Source organism: Chiloscyllium punctatum, chromosome 19, assembly GCF_047496795.1.
Source record: "Chiloscyllium punctatum isolate Juve2018m chromosome 19, sChiPun1.3, whole genome shotgun sequence".
NCBI lineage: Eukaryota > Metazoa > Chordata > Chondrichthyes > Orectolobiformes > Hemiscylliidae > Chiloscyllium > Chiloscyllium punctatum.
The window spans coordinates 58,800,884-58,821,496 of NC_092757.1; the positions used below are offsets into that span (position 1 = coordinate 58,800,884).

Consider the following 20,613-nt stretch of genomic DNA (forward strand, 5'->3'; position numbering starts at 1 on the left):
GAACAGAATGTTATAGATGCCAGCTTGCCAGCAAGATTGCATGCGAGATTTGTTGCAGTGGGCTAGAATGTTGCCTCTGAGGCACAGGGAAGGCAATGTCCTAGTGGTATTAATACAAGACTATTAATCCAAAAATCAGTAGTGTTCTGGGGACCCATAGCAATTGGTGAATTTGAATTTAAGAAGAAGAATCTGGAATAAAGAATCCATTGACGTCTGTGAAACTATTGTTGTTCTGGTTCAATAATGTCCTTCAGGGAAGGAAACCTTCCATCTTCATCTGGTTTAGATTACACGTGACTCCAGATTCACATAAATCACTCTCTAGGCAATTAGGGATGTGCAATAAATGCTGGTGTAGACAGCAACACTCTCATCCCATGAATGAAGGCTTCAACCAAGAAATATTCAAAGCACTGAGCAACCTAACATGACCTAACTCACAATGCCATAGAGGATTAAGGAACGCAGCTCCATTTCCCCTAATGGCTAAGCACAGACCATTAAGATTAAAAAAATGGTCCAAATGGCATAAGTATAATTGTGCTGCCCACAAAGTAGCCTCATTTGGAAACTTCCCTTCAATGTCAACGATAGCAATTAACGTGTTTGCCACTGAAGTTCAGGTAGCTATCATTGACCCTGAGGCGAATGGTGACAGCTGTCTTCAGGGTATCACAGTAGTCCTGTATTTTGTTCATACACTGCGCTGCAAGAGCACAGAGGTGAAGACTTGGGCAACTGGTTGCTTTCACTCTGTAACTGCAACAATTATATAAATGGAAACACAATATGTGTAAAAACATACAAACAGACTATATTACAAAACCTGTAACAATAAATCTTCACTCAATTCATCTCAATAAACCTAAAGTATTAATACCGCAAGATCAAATTACCTGGACCAACTCTACCTCCTGGACCTAGTCCTGGTACACCACCTAGAATGCCAAATCGGGAGAGTTATAATCAATAGATCTCAAATAAACTCAGGAGAATTTATTATAAATGAGAGACATTACAGTATCGCTAAGGTTATCTGTTGCAAGACTTAAAACGCTGCTTTCAATTGCTACAAAGGTATTCCATAAATACTGCAGTACTGCTGCTCGGCAGCTTATGGAATCTGGCCAAAAGTTCAGAGATTTCATTTTGTGAACTTAATTAGCAGAAATTATCTTTGCTAATGAGGCATATATATCGACAATTTTTAGATGAGTTGCAAATCATGTTAGAATAAGAAACTATGGAAATTCACGTGGGCCAGAATCAGAGATGGCTGATACTCTAGTTTGGTAGTTGCCCTATCTGATGATATCCCTGACTCTACCACATCTCGGGGCCATTTTTGAGAGGCAGGATGAGGGTAAAAGATAACAGCGCTATTTGCCTTCATGCAGCAGATTTATTAGGGGCCTACTACAGAATTTTCCAGTCAGCATTCAGGTCTGCCCTGATTGTTAATAAAATAACTTAAGGTGAGTTCCCAGTAAAGTAAGTGGCAATGCTCCAGGCAACCCTAGTGTATCTTCTGGCCTGTCTGGACCAGTTAGATGCCCCTGCTGTAGTGATAGCTTGATGACAGAAGCATTTTTTAATTTAAACTTTAAAAAGTTGGAGAGCATGCCGACATATTGAAGTGCCTTCTCCTTTTCTACACTTCCATTTCAGTCTGCTCATTCTTTCAAGCTAGAAGGCTATGATTGCTCCTCAAGCCTCAAGAATCTGTCTGTCAAGTCACTTCTGGCCAATCTCAGGAAAATCATTACAAATGATGTTTCCAGTACAGTGGGGGTTTCTTACTCATTTCCGCTTGACAGTGAAGTTCAAGTGCTTGCAGGGAACATCCTGCCCATTTTCTATGGAATATCAGTAGACTATGTCAATAAAATAATCTGATTCTGTCATCCAATTTGATCCTGCTAACGTTATTGAATTATTGATTACTGTCTTGCCTGATTTAGTTGAAATAGTCTTTTATGAGGAAGAAATCCTTTATTCTATTTTGGGTTTTAAATGTGACATAAGCATATAAATCAATGAAACAATGAACAGACCATAATGAAATATTTGCAGCAGTAAGGATAATGTGCAACACTATGGGGTTAAATCAGTTAACACTAGAAAGAGAGTGACAGGATTGTGATGTATGATTAACACACACTAGTTGGTACAATGTTATCCTTTCTACTCATTTATAATGATTTCTGATTGTAGCCAGCAGGGATCTCAATGTCATGTGTATCTTGTTCCTCTTAATGCAAGCCTGTAACATGTATATTAGATATGTATCCTAATTGGAGCAGGTGCTCTGTTTGTGATGCACTCCATTTACAAACATACTGTAGCAGCTTGCTATCCCATATTTGTGCTTGACTCAAATTTTCTGAATTCATTTACAAATTTCTAATGCAGTTACATATTAAAAGCATTTTAAAAATCCAAATATATTACATCTACTGCATTCCCTCTATCTACTCTTTGATACTTAAATAATTGAGTAAGGTTAGTCAAAAATGATCTTTGTTTTTGAAATCTTCTGACTGTTCTTTAATAACCTATTGTATCTTAACTTTGTTCCATTGTACATTTCAGAAGTTTTTCATTATCTTCCCACTACTGGTGTTAGTAACAGGTTCATAATAACTTTGAAGCATTGTATCTCCTTTTAAATAAATATATACTTTAGCTGTTCAGTAGCTCTCTGGTACCATTCACCTTACTAATGAATTTTCATATATATTTAGTAGAACCGCTGCTATTGCTTCCCTAGTTTCTGTTTGCAGGCAGGATATACAATCTACATTTCTGAATTTGGTCAGTTTGTTTTCAACCTCATGTTTTCTAAAATAATTTCTTAGGAGATTATGCACTCAATCTCTCTCGTAGATGCTGAACTGAAATAATTATTCAATTTTTATATCATTTTGGTGTCAATTTATGTTATGCTCTTCTGATTGTCAGTTGTGTGTCTGAAAAATATCTTTCAAAAAATTCCTTAATAACTTAATTTTGTAGCTCTCCTTTGCTTTGCTAATTGTTTTGCTGACTTATTTTTTCACTATTCATCGTCCCTTTAATTAACCTCTCATTGACCGTTCATGTTCCTATTGTGTACCTTTTCCTTCAGTTTCAATTTTATTCATTTTTTTATCTTCCATGGTGTTTTGCTTTTCATTAATGTGTTATAGTTAACAAGTAAATATTTCTACTGAATGCTATTGATCACTCTCATTCTCTCAAAAGTACATATTTCCCAACATATTACTTTGATTTTCCTGAATTATGTCTTTATAATGGTATTAAGTGATCACACTGACATAAATTAACTCTTCTTTTAGAAACTGTAATAACTCAGGAAACCTGACTTTGAAATGAACATCATTTATTGTCAAACACCAAAATAGAGCCACTACTCGTAGCACACATTGGCTTGTCCTAGCCTGGGACAGACAGTTCAGCAGATTTATACTTGGGTCTGCTTTATTTTTTTTTCTCTCTGGAATGGGTGGGACTTGAACGTAGGCCTCTTGGCCCAGGAGTAGGGAAACTACTATTGCACCAGAAGAGAGCCCCTTGGGTCTTCTTGCACATTTCTATAAAATGAGCTATATTGTGAGATGCTCATCTTCCAGGACCCATTAGAGGTTCTAGAAGATGAGCATCATGGTACATTTCTTTTCATAAAACTTACATCAATTGCTGACTTGCATCCACCCATTTAATTTGTATGTTTTACTCTTTCTTCAATAGTTATTTCAAGTCAAGAGGTCAATCCATAACCTTTGCTAACCTTGCATACCATTCACTCAGCACTTCTGGCTGAAGACTGTTGCAAATTCGAGTTTTCTTGGCTTTCCTTCTGCATCTGTGATCACTTGGAGTGGTTCTACACACCCTAACATATTGTCTATACTTATATTGCTTTTATGTTATTCAAACTATACTTAAATGCCTATGCATGTAAGCATTTATTTATAAGGATACACATCAAGTATGTACCTCTTCATCCAAAACCATGGCTTCAGGCTATTCCTTTTATTTAAAAATCTGTTCAGATATGTAATGAAACAGTTGTGACTCAGGTAGGACTTGAAACTGGACTTTTTTTTAGCTCAGAGGTAGAGTAAAATCACGACATGACCTTCATAAATATACCTTTTTAAAGAAACAAAATAATTCCTCAGTTACTTCTCACCACCCGTGTACAATTAAGTATGACTAAAATACAATTTATATGCGAGATGATTTTCCTAGTGTAATTAGTAAACATGAAATATCAAATTATTTTATACTTTCACAAATTACAAGCTTTGCAAAACATACCTCCATATTTTGCAGCTTTAGCAGCTGCATATCCATCTGTAACAGAAGACTATAATATTTATAATACAGCCAATAGCAGTAATATGCAGAATAGAACAAAGAGTTTCATTATGATGAACAAAGACTTAAGTTGAGTTAAATTCTATTTCTTAAGTACTCAAGCTTCCCAATTTGGACAGATTGCAGATTGCATTAAGAAGCAACAATTTTTTTGCAAAAAATAAATAATTTTTTCATGACTAATGGAACAAATTTTAAGATTGGCCTGCAGGGCCATTTATTTAATGGAAACATTATGCTTATTAACTTAAGTATAGTAACCTTTAAGATCAGAAAAAAAAGAAGAAAATAATGCTATTTGCCCATGACAATCTTTTCCTTACAGTATTTGCAATTTACCTTAATTACATTGGCATGCTTTCCTTTATTGGTCAGAGTATTGAGTACAGGAGTTGGGAGGTCATGTTGCTGCTTTACAGGACATTGGTTAGGCCACTGTTGGAATATTGTGTGCAATTCTGTTCTCCTTCCTATCGGAAACATGTTGTGAAACTTGAAAGGGTTCAGAAAAGATTTACAAGGATATTGCCAGGGTTGGAGAATTTGACCTATAGGGAGAGGTTGAATAGGCTGGGGCTGTTTTCACTGGAGCGTCAGAGGCTGAGGGGTAACCTTATAGAGGTTTATAAAATAATGAGGGGCAAGGATAGGATAAATAGACAAAGTCTTTTGCCTGGGTTGGGGGAAGTCCAGAACTAGAGAGCATAGTTTAGGGTGAGAGGGGAAAGATATAAAAGAGACCTAAGGGGCAACATTTTCATGCAAAGGGTGGTATGTATGTGGAATGAACTGCTAGAGGAAGTGATGGAGGCTAGCGCAATTGCAACATTTAAAAGGCATCTGGAAGGGTATATGAGTAGGAAGGGTTTGGAGGGATATGGACCAGGTGCTGGCAGATGGGACTAGATTGGGTTGGGAGATCTGGTCAGCATGGACAAGTTGGACCGAAGGGTCTGTTTCTGTGCTGTACATCTCTATGACTCCCTATGACAATAGCCTAATCATTTCATGTTCTGTTTTATGTCATTAAAGCTAGTGCATTCAAAAAGAACAGAACCAAGAGAGAAAACTATCACACAAAATAGATCCTGTTAGATTTTGGAACACTGAGAAGCTTGCTAAACTAAGGCTCAAAGGCTCCCAAATGGATATTTTAGCAAGCCTTTCTACCAAATCCGAAGTAATCCTGAATAATTACAGACACAAACTATGTATATGGGCATAGAGTTTGAGGTTTGATTATTTATAGTTGTTAAAACTATGAACTCATTTAGTTTCAACCATCTATCAACATTCTAACTCCAATGATGTTGATTCCATTATAATCTAATAAGGAGGGAATAACATTGTCAAATCCTCCACTGTTTAATATTCTTAAGGATGAGACAAACACATTCTTGGTTTCTCAGGGATAAAGGGACATAGAAAAGAGAAGGGGAAATGGAGTTGAAGCCAAAGATAGCCATATTGATACTGAATGGGCTGCATGGTGGAGGGGCTATACAGTCTTTCCCTGCTCTTATTTCTTTCATTCTTACGACAACCTTAGAAATTGACATGCATAACTCACATTTTCTCAATGATTGCAAAAAAATCATAAATTGAAATGATTGAATCAATGGGGAAAGTCAATTTGCATTGAGAAATATCCACAGAAACATAAGGTGAATCAGTAGTTTCTTTCTTTGGTTTTGCTGGTTGAATAAAGACAATTCCCTCTTCTTCATTAAATGGTATCATTGAAAATTCTAAACAATATGTTCACAAACAGTTTACAATATCATCAGAAAAATCACTTAGCACAAAATACCCATTTTCCCAAAGAGAGGGGAATTCTTATTGATTGTCTGAAAAGTAATGAACAACCTATTTTGTTAGCATAATTATATGAGAAGTTAACTCCAAATGGTAGCCAGACCTACACAAGCCCAGAAGAATTATACCATTGCTCGAGCAGCTGGATAAGATATTACAGTACCAAATTGCCAGAGTGGGAAATTAAATGCCAGCTATTTTTGCTAAATTTAAATATTGCCTTTGAGGTCCAAGCTGAGGAAAGATGGCTGATTAGGAAAAATGTTGGCACGCTGGGCAAATTGACATGTTTGCTCAAAATGCTGCATCTATTAAGGTTACATTTACAGAACTGAGACAATATTTTCCAATTTTAACCAACCAATCTGTTCCATAAATATGACCATGCTGTGCAACATGAAGGGGCCTCTTATTGCAGTTTCTAAACAACAGCTCAGATGACTACAATGGCTGCTAATATTGGTACCATCTTGGTTCTGGAGCCCCAAGATGTCACAATTCTCCTACACTCTGGGCACAGTGACCCATAGCAATGTTAGGAGACAGAATGAGGAGAGTAGCCAACAAGTCCATTGATTAATAAAAGGTGAAAAAGAACAATTATAAAACTAAAATTTCTAATAGAACACATTGCAAAGTTAAAAATAGTAAAATTACTTATTTAACTTATTTAAATTAATCTAAAAATGTTGCTCCTAAGAAATTGAATGTGCTGCACCACCTCCAGGAATGGTTCCACGTCCACCAACTGGAACTTGACCTGGTACACCTCCTGGAATGATAGAACAGGAAAGCACTATCATTAGATGCCATATAACCCCAAACAGAAGAACACAGTTTTGATCATAGAAGACATTCTCTTTGGCAACATTTCATCTCATGAAGTGATGTGGTTTGTGCCTTACAAAAGCAAAATATCATAGATGCTGGAAATCTGAAATAGAACTAAAGAAAAGCTGGAAATGCTCAAGTCAGACAGCGTTTCTGGAGCAAAAAATAGTTAACATTTCAGATTAACATAAGTTTTAACCAGAACAAAGGAGAGATAGAAACATTTTAAGCAAGACTTTGAGTTGGATGATGGTGAGGGGAGAGGAAGAACAAAAATGAAGGTTTTATGTGATAGGCTGGAGGTCAGGTGAGATTAAATAACAAAAGATTTTATTGTGCAAAAAGGATGAGCAGAGCAATTTAAGAAAGAAGGTCGAGCAATTTATGACTATTACTGCCTCTGTTGCCTTATGTCTTTACTCAGTTTCTTGCTTGCAGACTCTATTGATTCCATCCTTTCCTTATATATGTTTTAATCAGAAACTTATTCACAGGAGCAGCAACATTTAACCTTGATCCAAGTTCAGAATTGGAAACATTGTTTTTCTTCATGTCAAGAAATTTTCTTGTTGTTTTATTCTGGTTAAGGCCCTTGAAATAAAGGTCTGACAGGTAATCTTGACGCTGTACGTTCTGAGAATGTATGTTATTCAATTTCTTGTCAAGGCAGCAACTTCTTTAAAGCTAAATTGCATAATTTTTTTTCTTTCTGTATCGCTTCAGTGCTGATAGCACACGGTTAAGTGAGACTTCCCAATAGTAATATTCTATACTAAATAATACATTTAATTAGTCACCTTCTATACCTGTCAATACAATCTTCCAACTAATATTCAATGCTTAAAATAATGAGTTAATGCTTTCATAAAAAGATAATAGTAAAACCTACCTCCATATTTAGCAGCTTTAGCTGCTGCTGCAATTCCATCTGCAATGAGAAGGATAGATAAATTATGGCAGTGCAAAGACCTGCTACATATAAATTGGATAATTAGTAATTTTTATGTAAATCATCAGGAATCTGCCATTCCAGATGTTGCTGTATAATAATCTTTAGGATCAGGAAAAAAAAGATTAAAATAGACTACTTGCTCATTAATTCCTATTGCTTACATAGAGAATATGGAGATAATTTTATTGTTTATTAGATGACACACAACTGGTTGTATTCAAAAAATAAGTTGAAGTTGAAAAGGCAAGTATCTCACAAAATAGATCCTGAATCAATCCTGATGCACTCTGGTCTTACAGATAAGCTTGCTGAACAATGTTGCTTTTGCCTCCATTGGTTTGGACAATGAATAGATTTTCCTAGTTTAACAGATATTCTAACAAACTTTGCCTAGCGCGTATTAATTAGTCCAGTACCTGAACATTTGTTTATAAGGAATCGATAGGTCTCTCATGATGTAGTAGTGCTGCCCCTACCTCTGAGATAGAGAACTGGATTCAAGTCCCACCTGTTCTGAAAATATGTAATAATATAATTTAATAGGTTGATTAGAAAGTATCTCTGAGGGATTGGTGTATGAAATAACTCTACCAAGGCCAGTGTATCATCACCAAGTCACCCTTTACTTACACATTAAACAGTCCATGAACATAAAATTGCCTCACTCAGAATCAGGTACCAGGAATACTGACACTCATCTTTTTATGTCAGCCAGAGCTTTCTGATTGGACCAGATTAACTGCCCCAATCATGGAACTCATATTCTATGATGTCCAGCTGGCTGACCTTGTTACAATCACCACATCTCTCCCGCTCTGAATCTGTGACATAGGCTGATTCTTTCACTTGGAGAGCCTCATGAGGTCTTACTGGGTTATGTTACTCCAACTCAGCATCCAGTACAGGCTGCATGTAAAACACAGGAACTTGCTTCTTGTACAGGGAGCGCCTTGGTAGAATTTCATTTTTTTCTTCTGGTGACAAAAGTGTTGAGGTGATTACTTCCATCATGTCCATCTCAGATTTTGAAGACTCAACAATGCTTGAGACAGAGGGTGAATCCATGTGTTCTGGCAGCATTTGATTGTTTCAAGGGGCAAGGTTTGTTATGCTCCCACAACATTTGTAAAGTTGCAGCTCATGTATGGTCCATATGCTTCTTCAGGACCATTGCATTTAACCAAACTTTGTATGTCACTGGTCCTGACCTTGTGTCGACCATATGTCTTACTCATGAGGGACCATTTCTGTGATTCTCACCAACTTTGTCCCTTGTATCAACCTGTCTCCCTCACTTGGCTAGATCTTGTGGCTGGCAATGGCACTCCTGATGCTGTTTCACTCATCACCACACCCTCCACCCCCACCAGTTTGCTATCTGGTCAGGCTGTACGCTGTTGCTTCAAGTCAGCCTTCAATGGTTGGACTGCTCTTTTTGCCAGGTCATTGGATGATGGGTGGTATGGAGCTGTCCTTACATGTTGAATCCTATTCGACTTTAAGAAATAACAAAATTCCCTGCTGGCAAATGATGGTTTGTAATCTATGCCCAATACTTCCACGTTTGAGGAATGGAAGTTATGCACATTCAACCACTTTGAGTTGGTGTCTACAATGACTAAGAAGATTAAGCCCATGAAAGAACCGGGATAGTCGACATGCAAACGAGTCCAAGGTTCACCCAGCCATTTCCACTATATTGGAGAGCGGCTGGTAGTAATTTTTGTCTTTTTTGATACTCTGGGCACTGGCCCACCAACATGGCTATGCCTACATCCAACCTGGCCATATCTTCATTTTGGAGACCCCTGGATGGCCATGGTGGAGTTCAGCCAGTATTTGACAATGACCTTTACTTGGGGTAATCACTCTTGTTCTCCATAATAATATGCCATCCTCTATGGTGAGTTGGTCTCTCCAGGTCCAAAAAGATTTCAATTCTAGTTGTGACGGCCCTTTCTCCCATCAGCACCAGTTGTTTCAGTTTTGAACGGATCTTTCTGTGTCCAAAGTTTGATATTGTCAGCTGTGACTGGGAGCGTGTCCAGAAAATTTAATATCATTACTTACTCCTCCACTGGGGGTACCACCTGCGGTACATCTGCTACTTTACCTCCAGAATGATGTTCAAACTTGTAATTATAAGCACTGAATATTAGCTCCCACTGCTGAAGCTATGAGCAGCACTGCCTTGTCATCCTTAAGCAGACCAAGTAGGTGTTTGCAGTCTGCGATTATCACAACTTGAAATCTTTTTGGACCTCGACTATCCATGCCTGTCATCATTTTATAAAGTCACTCCTCAGCCTCTGATGATCCAGGGAAAATATTCAGCCTCTCTCTATAACTCAAACCCTCCAACCCTGGCAACATCCTTGTAAGTCTTTCCTCAACCCTTTTAAGTTTCACAATGTGCTTCCTACAGCATGGAGACCAAAAATGAACACAGTATTCTGAAAGTGGCCTAACCAACGTCCTGTACAGTTACACCATGACCTCCCAACCCCTATACTAATGCACTACCCAATAAAGACAAGCATACCACATGCCTTCTTCACTATCTGTCTAACTGCAACTCCACTTTCAAAGAAAAATGAGCCTGCACTCCCAGGTCTCTGTTTAGGAACACTCCCCAGAACCTTCCACCAAGTAAATAAGTCATGCCCCCATTTGCCTTTCCACCTCACATTTACCTAAATTAAATTTCATCTGTTACTCAGCCCATGTGTTCAATTAATTGTTTTAATTAATTCAGTGAACATATTAACCATTAACTAATTTACAGTATTTTGGTTAACTGGGTCAAACTGGATAACACAAAATGGGCATAAGGAGAGACATAACGATTTTGATAGTGAATTACAGTTGGAAAAGGCATGGAGCAAAGATGTTGTGTAACATATTGAAAGGGGAAATTATTTGCATGGAGAAAGAGGGGTCAGGAGCTCAATTCTCCATTCTTCACAACAATTTGTTGATGGACCTTTTGTGGTGTACAGGACCATTGGAATCAAAAATCATAAAACCCAGAAAGGTTAAACAAAAAATACTGCCGTCATTCTTCACTGAGCTAGGTAAATTATGGCAAATGTGCAGGAGCTAGAGCAGAGAAAAAGACATCACAGGTGCTGACTTGTCAGAGGTAGTGAGTGCATGATAGCCTTGCTTCCAGAGCTTGGATGCTGTCTCTGAGGCCAAGACCAAGGAAGAAAGTTGATGGGCATTTATTGCACTGGCAAGTTGACAATGAGCTTGATCACAACATTACAGAACATGGAGGAGATTGACTGCAGTTATAGTTTAACCTGAGCAAAATGGAAATCTATAATTATATGTTAAAACATTTCAACAGATTGCATTGCAAAATTAGCAATGATGCTTCAATTCAGCTCATCGTCATGAATCTAAAATGCTAATACTCAGTGGTCAATCTAGCTGAAAATTTTCCTGGAACAGCTCTTGATGCACACCATGAAGTTACCTATGATAGACCTCCAGAAATGCCAGAACAACTTACAACCATAAAATGCCAAATAAACCCATCAGATGATTGAATTTTTGGTTCCAAAAACATTGCAGTATTCTGAAGATTACCTCCCATGAAGCTTAAGCTGCTGGTTTTATTTTCTGCAAGAACATATGGTGAAATGGAAACTAAAGTTCAAATGAAAGTATTGTAGAAAGGAATAAGCTTATTCTGTCATTTGGATGGGACATTTAAATTGGTGGTCATGTCTTTTTGGAAATGCAATGTTTTCTGAGGATTCAACCACTGTATGCCTTTTCCAATTGTAATTCACTCTCAAAATGATTATGTTTCTCTAAATGCCCATGCTACGTTATCCAGTTGGACCCTGTTAACCAAAATACTGCAAATTAATTGTTTAGTACTTTTACAATTTTGCATGGGAATTTTATTCTCCCGTTCTTTCCATACATTGAGATTTGAAACTAACATAAAAGTGTGCTATGTATGGAACATGAAAATAGTGCTTCAAAATGTAGTAGCAGTTGCATGTGGCATGTAACACCATGGAAGAAATTTATTTAACTCCTGAACTTTGAGGCTTTGATACACAGGGGAGGCACAATGCTAAAGGGCACAGCCTGAAAAGTGATGTTATGGATAAATTCAGATCAACCATAATTATGGTTGAACAGTAAAGGAGATTCAAGGGTCCAAAAGGCTTACTTCTCTTAGTTCTTATGCTCTTATGTAACAGATGGTAGGATCAGGACTCCTGACTAACTCACAATCATTCAGTGGAATGTACACAGGATGCCAACTTTGAGATATCTGCTTATTATAATGGTTATCATGTATAGCCTGCACTTCCTGAACAGTTTACAAACTTCATGCATCAGCAGCAGGCCAAACATCATTACAACTTGGCATTGATTAAAAATAACCTGCATGTGTTAAAGAGATGTACATTCTACTTGAATATCTGCTGGGAGCTGCATCACAAATGAATCTAACATTGGATTGAGTGAAGAATGACTAACCATCTGGGAATGTAGTCATGCATGAAGATCTTGGTGAAGGAGTTGAAAAGGAGAAGTGATTGTCTATGTCTACCATGGCAGCAGGAGATACTCGAGAAGAAACATTTTGAAAGCAGATGGAAAATATAGTTGTAGTAGCCAATGACTTCGTTCTACAATAAGTATAATGTCAAGACCAGTGAATGCATCAATAAATGTTATTTTATGTATATTGTCAATCGCCAATGCCACTACTAGGACCGTATAAACAACAGGACATTCAATCCATCAAAATTGCTTCATCATTCAATTAGACCTTGGCTGATCATCTACCTCAATGTCACTTTACCAGTCATTTTGAGATATCCATCAGTTCTGTCTTGAACATGTTCAATTTTGGAGCTTCCACAACCTCCTGGGGTTGTGAATTTGAAAGATTCATCACCCTCTGAGTGAAGATATTCTTCATCACTCCAGACTTAAATAGCTTACTCCTTAACCTGAGATTAGATTCCCTGGTTGTACACTCATCAACCAGGGAAGCATCATAGTTACACCTATCATGCTTTGGATGTATTTTGTTAGCACCAATGAGATCATCTCTCATTCTTTGAAATTCTAGTAAGTACAGGATCAGTTTTCTAAATCGCTTCTCGTAACACAATCGTGCCATCTTGGGGAAGTTTTCATAATTTATATAATTTTGAAAGATGAATGAACCATATCATTATCTCTGAAGCCATCTGCTTCAATACTCTGGAAAGTAAGTGATTGCATCCAGAGGATTAATCAACCTCAACCCAGTTAACTTTTCAATATTACTATTACTAATTTCTTTCAGTTCCTCAGTTTTACAAGTCCATCTGTCTCTGAACTCAAATAGGTCGAGATAACCTCATTTGTATTCCAGTGATATGTTTCTCTATATCAGCAGTGAACCAATCCAATTATAGAACTTAATACACTGTCAGCAGAATCCCTAAGGCAGCACAGTTTTACCTATTGAGAAATTGCAACACAATACGAGGTGTGGACCATGAGAGAGATCTCTGCTTCCTCAAACGTCATTGCCTTGAAATGATAAATAAAACCAGACTACTTGAGCTTTCCGGCTACTAGAAATGTTGTGTAACTAACACTTCTTTCAAAGCAAATCATGCCACAGCTGTCCAGAAGGTATCCAAAGTCAGGGTATTGGTACAAAATAGAACATTGAGTAGATGTAAATCTCTGAACACAATTTTTATTACACACAACTACCATGAACAACTCCCTGGTCTACATCAGAGTTAGGATGTAATCCTTGAAGTTTCTTAATTCAATGCAGTAATACTATATTCAAAATAATGTCAGCCAAAGGGCCTACTTAGTCTAAAATTGGCAGTTCGTCAACTTGATTGAGGACTTCCAGGCATTCACTTGCACAAAGTACAAAAGCAGAACAGGACAGACTTTGAGACACATTCTATGCTGCACTGTCAACATCTGGAAAGCAAGCGTGGAGGCATGTTGATGGTGATGGAATCTGCACTGAAGCCAAGGCATATCAGTTTCATTAATTAAAAGACAGATCCAAGAGTGAAGATTCTGAATGAAATCAGAACTGCTGGAAGTCAGTGTTTCTGGACTAGATAATGTGCCAATGACTGTTGGTTACATCTTTTCCAGAATAATCACAGTGATTGTCTGAGCAATGTAGCCTGGGTTTCGAAAATTTAGATTTTTTATTAAGTTCAACCCAGCACGATGTAATGTTTTCAAAATTACATGCATGGATTTGTGATGTCGTTCTTTTGTTGATTTATGGATTAAAATATCATTCATGTGACATAAGGCCATGATACAATAAGAAATGTGAACAAGAACGGGCCATGTGATCCCGTGAGCTTGCTCTGCTATCATTAGGATTATAGTTGATGCAACATTCTTCACGTCCATGTCCCGTCCTTTCTCTGTAACCCTTGGTTCCCTTACTGATTAAGAATTTGACTATCTCAGCCTTAAAGATACACAAGGACTCTGTCCCCACAGTTCTCAATAGCAGAGTTCTAAAGTCACTCAAACTTCTTTAGAAGAAATTCCTCCTCATCCCAGTCTTAAATTAGTGTCCCTTTATTCTGAGACTATGTCCTCTGGTCCTAGACTCTCCCATGAATGGAAACACCTTCTCACCATTTATCCTCAAGAGCTTTATACATTTCTATGAGAGCACTTCTCATTCTACTGCACTCTAGTGAGTTAAGAGTTCCAACCTGTTTAGCCTTTGCTCATAACACAATTCCTTCATAAGATTCTAGTGCACCTTATCTGAACTGCCTTCAAAGAAATCATATCTTTGCTTAAATAAGGGGATAAAAACTGCACATGGTATGGTCTCACCAGCAGCTGGTACATTTGAAGTAAGACTTCCCTCCTGATATACTCCAATCCCCTCTAAATGAGGTCCAACAATCCATTATACTTCCTCAATTACCTGCTGCACCTTAATGCAAGCTTTGCATGTTTTGTGCTCAAGTAGACCTAAGTCCCTTTGTGTTGCAGCTTTTTCCAGTTTTCCCCATTTAATTCATGCAATTGTTTTGTTCTCCCACTCAAAATAAACATCTTCATACTTGCCCACATTATATGCCATGGTTAACTTTCTACCCACTTACTAAACCTGCTAATATCTCTGTTAACTTTGTATCCCTTTTGCAACTTGCCTTTCCACATATTTTTGTGTCATATGCATGTATGTGTATTTGGTTACAGTACATTTGCTTCCTTCCTGTGGCCACATTGGTTGCATATGATACCTTCGACACTTCCTAATATTTTAGAAATCGTCTTTTAGAAAATTTCTGATGCAGATCTGATTTTAAAAGGTAGAGATAGTTGAAACAACAATATCCTCAGGATTGCTATAGTAGTTAGAAGTTTGGACTCCTTATCTATTGGCAATGGATAGGATCCGCTGTTGTGGCCAGGTTGAAGACTGTGCAGTTTACAGTTTTAGTTAGGTTCTCCACAATACTGGGTGTATCTGTCATTGCAATACATTTTTGAAATCTGTCAAAGTCATGTAAATTTAATTTTTTCACTCAGTTTGGAACTAGTTCAGATAAAAGCAAGGTGCTGCATTTTGGGAAAGCAAATCTTAGCAGGACTTATACACTTAATGGTAAGGTCCGAGGGAGTGTTGCTGAACGAAGAGACCTTGGAGTGAAGTTCATAGTTCCTTGAAAGTAGAGTTGCAGTAGTGAAGGAGGCATTTGGTATGCTTTCCTTTATTGGTCAGAGTATTGAGTACAGGAGTTGGGAGGTCATGTTGTGGCTATACAGGACATTGGTTAGGCCACTGTTGGAATATTGCATGCAATTCTGGTCTCCTTCCTATCGGAAAGATATTGTGAAACTTGAAAGGGTTTAGAAAAGATTTACAAGGATGTTGCCAGGGTTGGAGGATTTGAGCTATAGGGAGAGGTTGAACAGGCTGGGGCTGTTTTCCCTGGAGTGTTGGAGGCTGAGGGGTGACCTTCTTGAGGTTTATAAAATCATGAGGGGCATGGATAGGATAAATAGACAAAGTCTTTTCCCTGGGGTCGGGGACTCCAGAACTAGAGGGCATAGGTTTAGGGTGAGAGGGGAAAGATATAGAGACCTAAGGGGCAACTTTTTCATGCAGAGGGTGGTACATGATTGAATTGAGCTGCCAGAGGATGTGGTGGAGGCTGGTACAATTGCAACATTTAAAAGGCATTTGGATGAGTATATGAATAGGAAGGGTTTGGAGGGATATGGGCTGGGTGGGTTGGGTTGGGATATCTGGTCGGCATGGAAAGGTTGGACCGAAGGATCTGTTTCCATGCTGTACATCTCTATGACTCTGTAATACTATAGCAGACCACCATATGGTCAATTCAGTAACTGGAGAAATAGCTTCTTGTTGAAACATCACTCTGATTTCATTTCTTACCTTTTTCAGAAGTGGGTGAGAGACATTCCTGCTGTAAACAAATAAATGTATTTGGCACCTGCCTTTTGTGTGATATAGTATGCAGTGTATATACAGCTTTCCCTGATGTCTGAAGAATTTTGGAAATTAGATTAGATTCCCTATAGTGTGAAAACAGGCCCTTTGGCCCAACCAGTCCACACCGACCCTCTGAAGAGTAACCCACGCAGACCCATTTCCTTCTGACTAATGCACCTAGCACAATGGACAATTTAGCATGGTCAATTCACCTAACCTGCATATCTTTGAACTGCGGGAGGAAACTGGAGCACTCAGAGGAAACCTATGCAGACACAGGGAGAATGTGCAAACTCCACACAGACAGTCACCAGAGGCTGGAATCGAATCTGAGACCCAGGTTCAATGAGGCAGCAGCTCCAACCACTGAGCCACTGTGGAAATTGTCTCATAAATGTACTTGTTCCTGTTTGTTGACTCTTTCCACTTTAAGGATGAGGTTCAGACCTATACATGCTTTCCATCAGTGTGTATGGCTAGTTATGAATTTCAGACAATGTTTCTGAAATTCCTCTGCAGTTGTGCCTTAAAACTGCATTTTTCAAAGGGAATGTTCTAAATGGTCTACTCCTGCTCCAGTCTTTCTAAGCTTGTGTGGGACCTCTACATTCTGGAAACCTCCTGGGTGGGATAACACTGAGTTCATTGCGCACGAGTTGAGGTTTGTGTCTCTTGCAGTGTTATGTATGCTACGTGCTGGGCTGTCCTTGAGATTTCCTCCCTGTGATCCAATTACTGGCTAGCCTCAAAGTCCGTCACCAGCCAATCAGTGCTGCTACTATGCTTCTCCTCAAACTTTTTCTTGCCATTCACTGCCATTTTTAGAATCTCATCCCCAATTATCAACATTTAGGAATACTGCTAGCAGCCTCTTGGGACAGATGAGGACTGAACGCAGTGGTAGTGCAAGCTGTTAACATTTATTAACTATGAACTATATATAGAAGAATGTTGGAGCAGGTCATATGCAGTGTCATTTTCCACCAGCACTCAGTTCCAAGTGAAATAACATCATCATTACACAGCTCCTAATGCACATACTCAGATATTGATGAAGAGTATTGGTACAGTTAAGTACCATTGCCATTCCACAACAGTATCACTTCAGATCCAAGTCTTGAAGGAATATAGATGAGAAAAACGGTAACAGTTTGAAATGTACTAAGGCATTAAAACTGGAGATGTAGTGGAGCAAATAACTAGCTGAAGAAAAGTTCTGGTGAATGGAAACTAGAGAGTAGTGATTTTGCTAGTAAAGCTGTAAGTTAACTGGGAAAACCAACTTCTTCCCAGGGAAGGATACATAAAAAGATAACATTGAGGCATGGAAGGGCATGTTGCTGGTAGGTAACACCAGGAAGTGATTAATGATACTTTTATCTGCAACTGATACAATGTGAATAGCAAGACCACGAGGTGCTAAAGAGGTGACTTAACATAGGTTGGAGAATCTGGAAGGGAGAGATTAAGGAACGAGATATTCGGTAATAATATTGCAAGCTTCCAATGTGTCTGTCAGTCTTCTACAACTGCCAGTGTAAAAGCAGTGATTGGATATGGCAAGTGAATAATGGCAATGATCAAACATAGGAATATGAGCAGGGTATTCAGCCCCTTAAAACTGCTCTATGATTTAAATTAGTCATGGCTAATTTATAACAACTCATTTATAATTTTTCATCAATATTGTTTGATGCCCCTACTTAGTAAAATTCTATTAATGTCAATATGGGTAAATTTTTTTTTTACATATTTCAGCATTCACAGCCTTTTGGAAAAATACCAGATTTACATTACCTTTGACATACATCACTTGACAAATTACCTATGCATTCTTCATTTGGTGCTGTTCCCTATCCACAAGTAGCTGAAATAAATGTCAATAATGTGTTGTGAAAGAAGCAGTACCCAAAGATGCCATGATGTACATCTTGAAATATGATGGTTAATTCAATAATCTTTCAGCACCAATGTCAGGTGGTGGTCACTGTTGAAACAGTGAAAGAATATCACTGGTGAAATAGTGGAATACTGCAAAAAGAGCTAAACTCAAAAACTAACGGATAGACTGTCAAGACAAGCCACAAAGTTAAAACACAATGTGAAAACAGTCAAATAAATATTATTGATTTAAGAATAGAGGATTACATGCCAGATAGAACATTTTAATGAGGGAGAATAATATTGAACTAATTGTGACTCTGTTACTGCCTCTGATGCTATTTGTCTTTGCTCTGATTCCTACATTTGTACTTTTTTTGATAAGTTTCTCATCAAAAGTTTATTTACTACTGCAAGAGCATATTATTTCAGCAGATGTCCATGATGGGGATGTTCCCTGCTCCATATTCCTATGACAAGATGCTTTTTGTTTTTCTCTGGACAAATTCCTTGCAATAAATACCTGGCAGAATTATAGAAGTTGGAGCTTTGTGTACCCAGTTAACTACAATGTCTGTTATTAGACTTCTCAAAGGCAAACTGCAGAATGATATTTCTTTCAAAAATCAATTTAAACTTGCTTTTAGACAGTATAGCAAGAGTGTTGCAATATTTTAAATATATTTCTTCCTTAACAATGATTAAATTAATTGTTATATATATTCAAAACTTTAAAAAATTGTCTGAGCTTGATAGTGCACTAAAATTCAATGCTATTACAAATGACAAATGTGGAAAAACTTGCCTCCAAATTTTGGAGCCAAAGCTGCTGTGTATCCAACTGTAATACCAACTATTGACTAGTTATGATGGAAAATAGATCAGCTACTTATAGAGTGGGAAATTGTGAAATTTTATGATGGCTATGAGAAATTCCTCATTCCCTATTAACTCATATTGAAAATATCCAAAATCAAGGCAAATAATTCAGATCCGAGAAAGAATATATTGGAATATCTAAGATCACAAGAAAACAGAATAAAGAACTGCAGATGCCGGAAATCTGAAACAAAAACAAAAATTGCTGGAGAAACTTAGCAAGTCTAGCAGCGTCTGTGGAAAGAAAACAGAGCCAGTGCTTTAAGTCCAGTGACTCTCTATTAGAATCTGTTACTGTTTTTGGAACAAAATAATGTCCACTTATCAATTAATATTTTCCCTTATCGTCAACCATGTGTAGATAATTGAGACAATTCTTTCCAAAGGGTCACAATGGGGTTGTCTCTTATGACAGTTTCCACTGAATCACAGGTGATTCTAAGAGCAACTAATATTAGTACCATCTTGGCACTGAAGTTAATACTGGCAGGTGCCACTATGATTCCATTATGCCCAGAACTCAGTTCAAAAACAGAGTGCAACGATTGCTGAAGCTTTAGGATTAGAAGACTGCATTTATTCTATGATTATGCATTGAAATAAAGTGAAATACAATACAGTTTTCAGCATAAATGCATTCTGAGTGCATTTCAAAACCTGGAATAACATTTTCATTCAAATTATCTCAAGTATCTAAACTGTCATTGGAGATGAAATTACCTGAAATGCCTCCTGGAATCTGGCCTGGTACAGCCCCTGGAACCTGGCCTAGTACACCTCCTGGAACCTGGCCTGGTACACCTCCTGGAATGCCAGAAGAGGGAAGTTACAATCATGAAATGAATTGATTATCGACAACCTAAAATATTAAAGAGATGGCTATCGAGTCAGTAGATTAGTGGTTTTTCTTCACAAGTTAGAAACTCTGGAAATAATTTCAGAAGATTAGAAGATGGCAAATGGAACTTCACTATTTTAAGAAAGGAAGGGAAGAAAAAACTACAGAGAACTATAGATCTGTTAATCTAACATCAGTTATGGGCAAAATGCTAGAATCTATAAATAAAGGATTCAATACGACACTTAGAAAACTAGATCAACGCCATGTCCTCAATTTTCTCATACATGGGTCTGCAAATACTCTTACGTGACTGCAAGTGGAATAATGTTCCCATATCATAACCACCATTGGTGAGTTTTAGGCAGCCTTCTTCTGAGAATTAAATGCATCATAAGACATGGTTGGGATATCAGTATAAGAGGTTTATAGATCTTGCTTCTGCAGTGGGTACTTCCCTTTGGTTCTTATCCCTTGACTGAGAGCTCATGCAGTTGTAATTTTCAGTTTTTGTTTTGGTTCCCTCAAATATGT

The 20,613-nt window shown here is 37.8% G+C and overlaps 1 protein-coding gene across 10 annotated transcripts in view; it reads right to left on the reverse strand.

Annotated features, from left to right (window-relative positions):
- Positions 1–20,613, reverse strand: part of elna (elastin a) — a 275,816-nt gene that overhangs the window by 117,651 nt on the left and 137,552 nt on the right. For all 10 annotated transcript variants that reach the window (XM_072589478.1, XM_072589481.1, XM_072589479.1 and 7 more), the window contains exons 15-19: positions 19,962–20,045; positions 7,922–7,960; positions 6,923–6,973; positions 4,327–4,362; positions 900–941 (exon numbers count right to left, since the gene is read on the reverse strand). In XM_072589478.1, the coding sequence (XP_072445579.1) occupies positions 900–941; positions 4,327–4,362; positions 6,923–6,973; positions 7,922–7,960; positions 19,962–20,045 (252 nt within the window). The remainder of the gene's footprint in view (positions 1–899; positions 942–4,326; positions 4,363–6,922; positions 6,974–7,921; positions 7,961–19,961; positions 20,046–20,613) is intronic.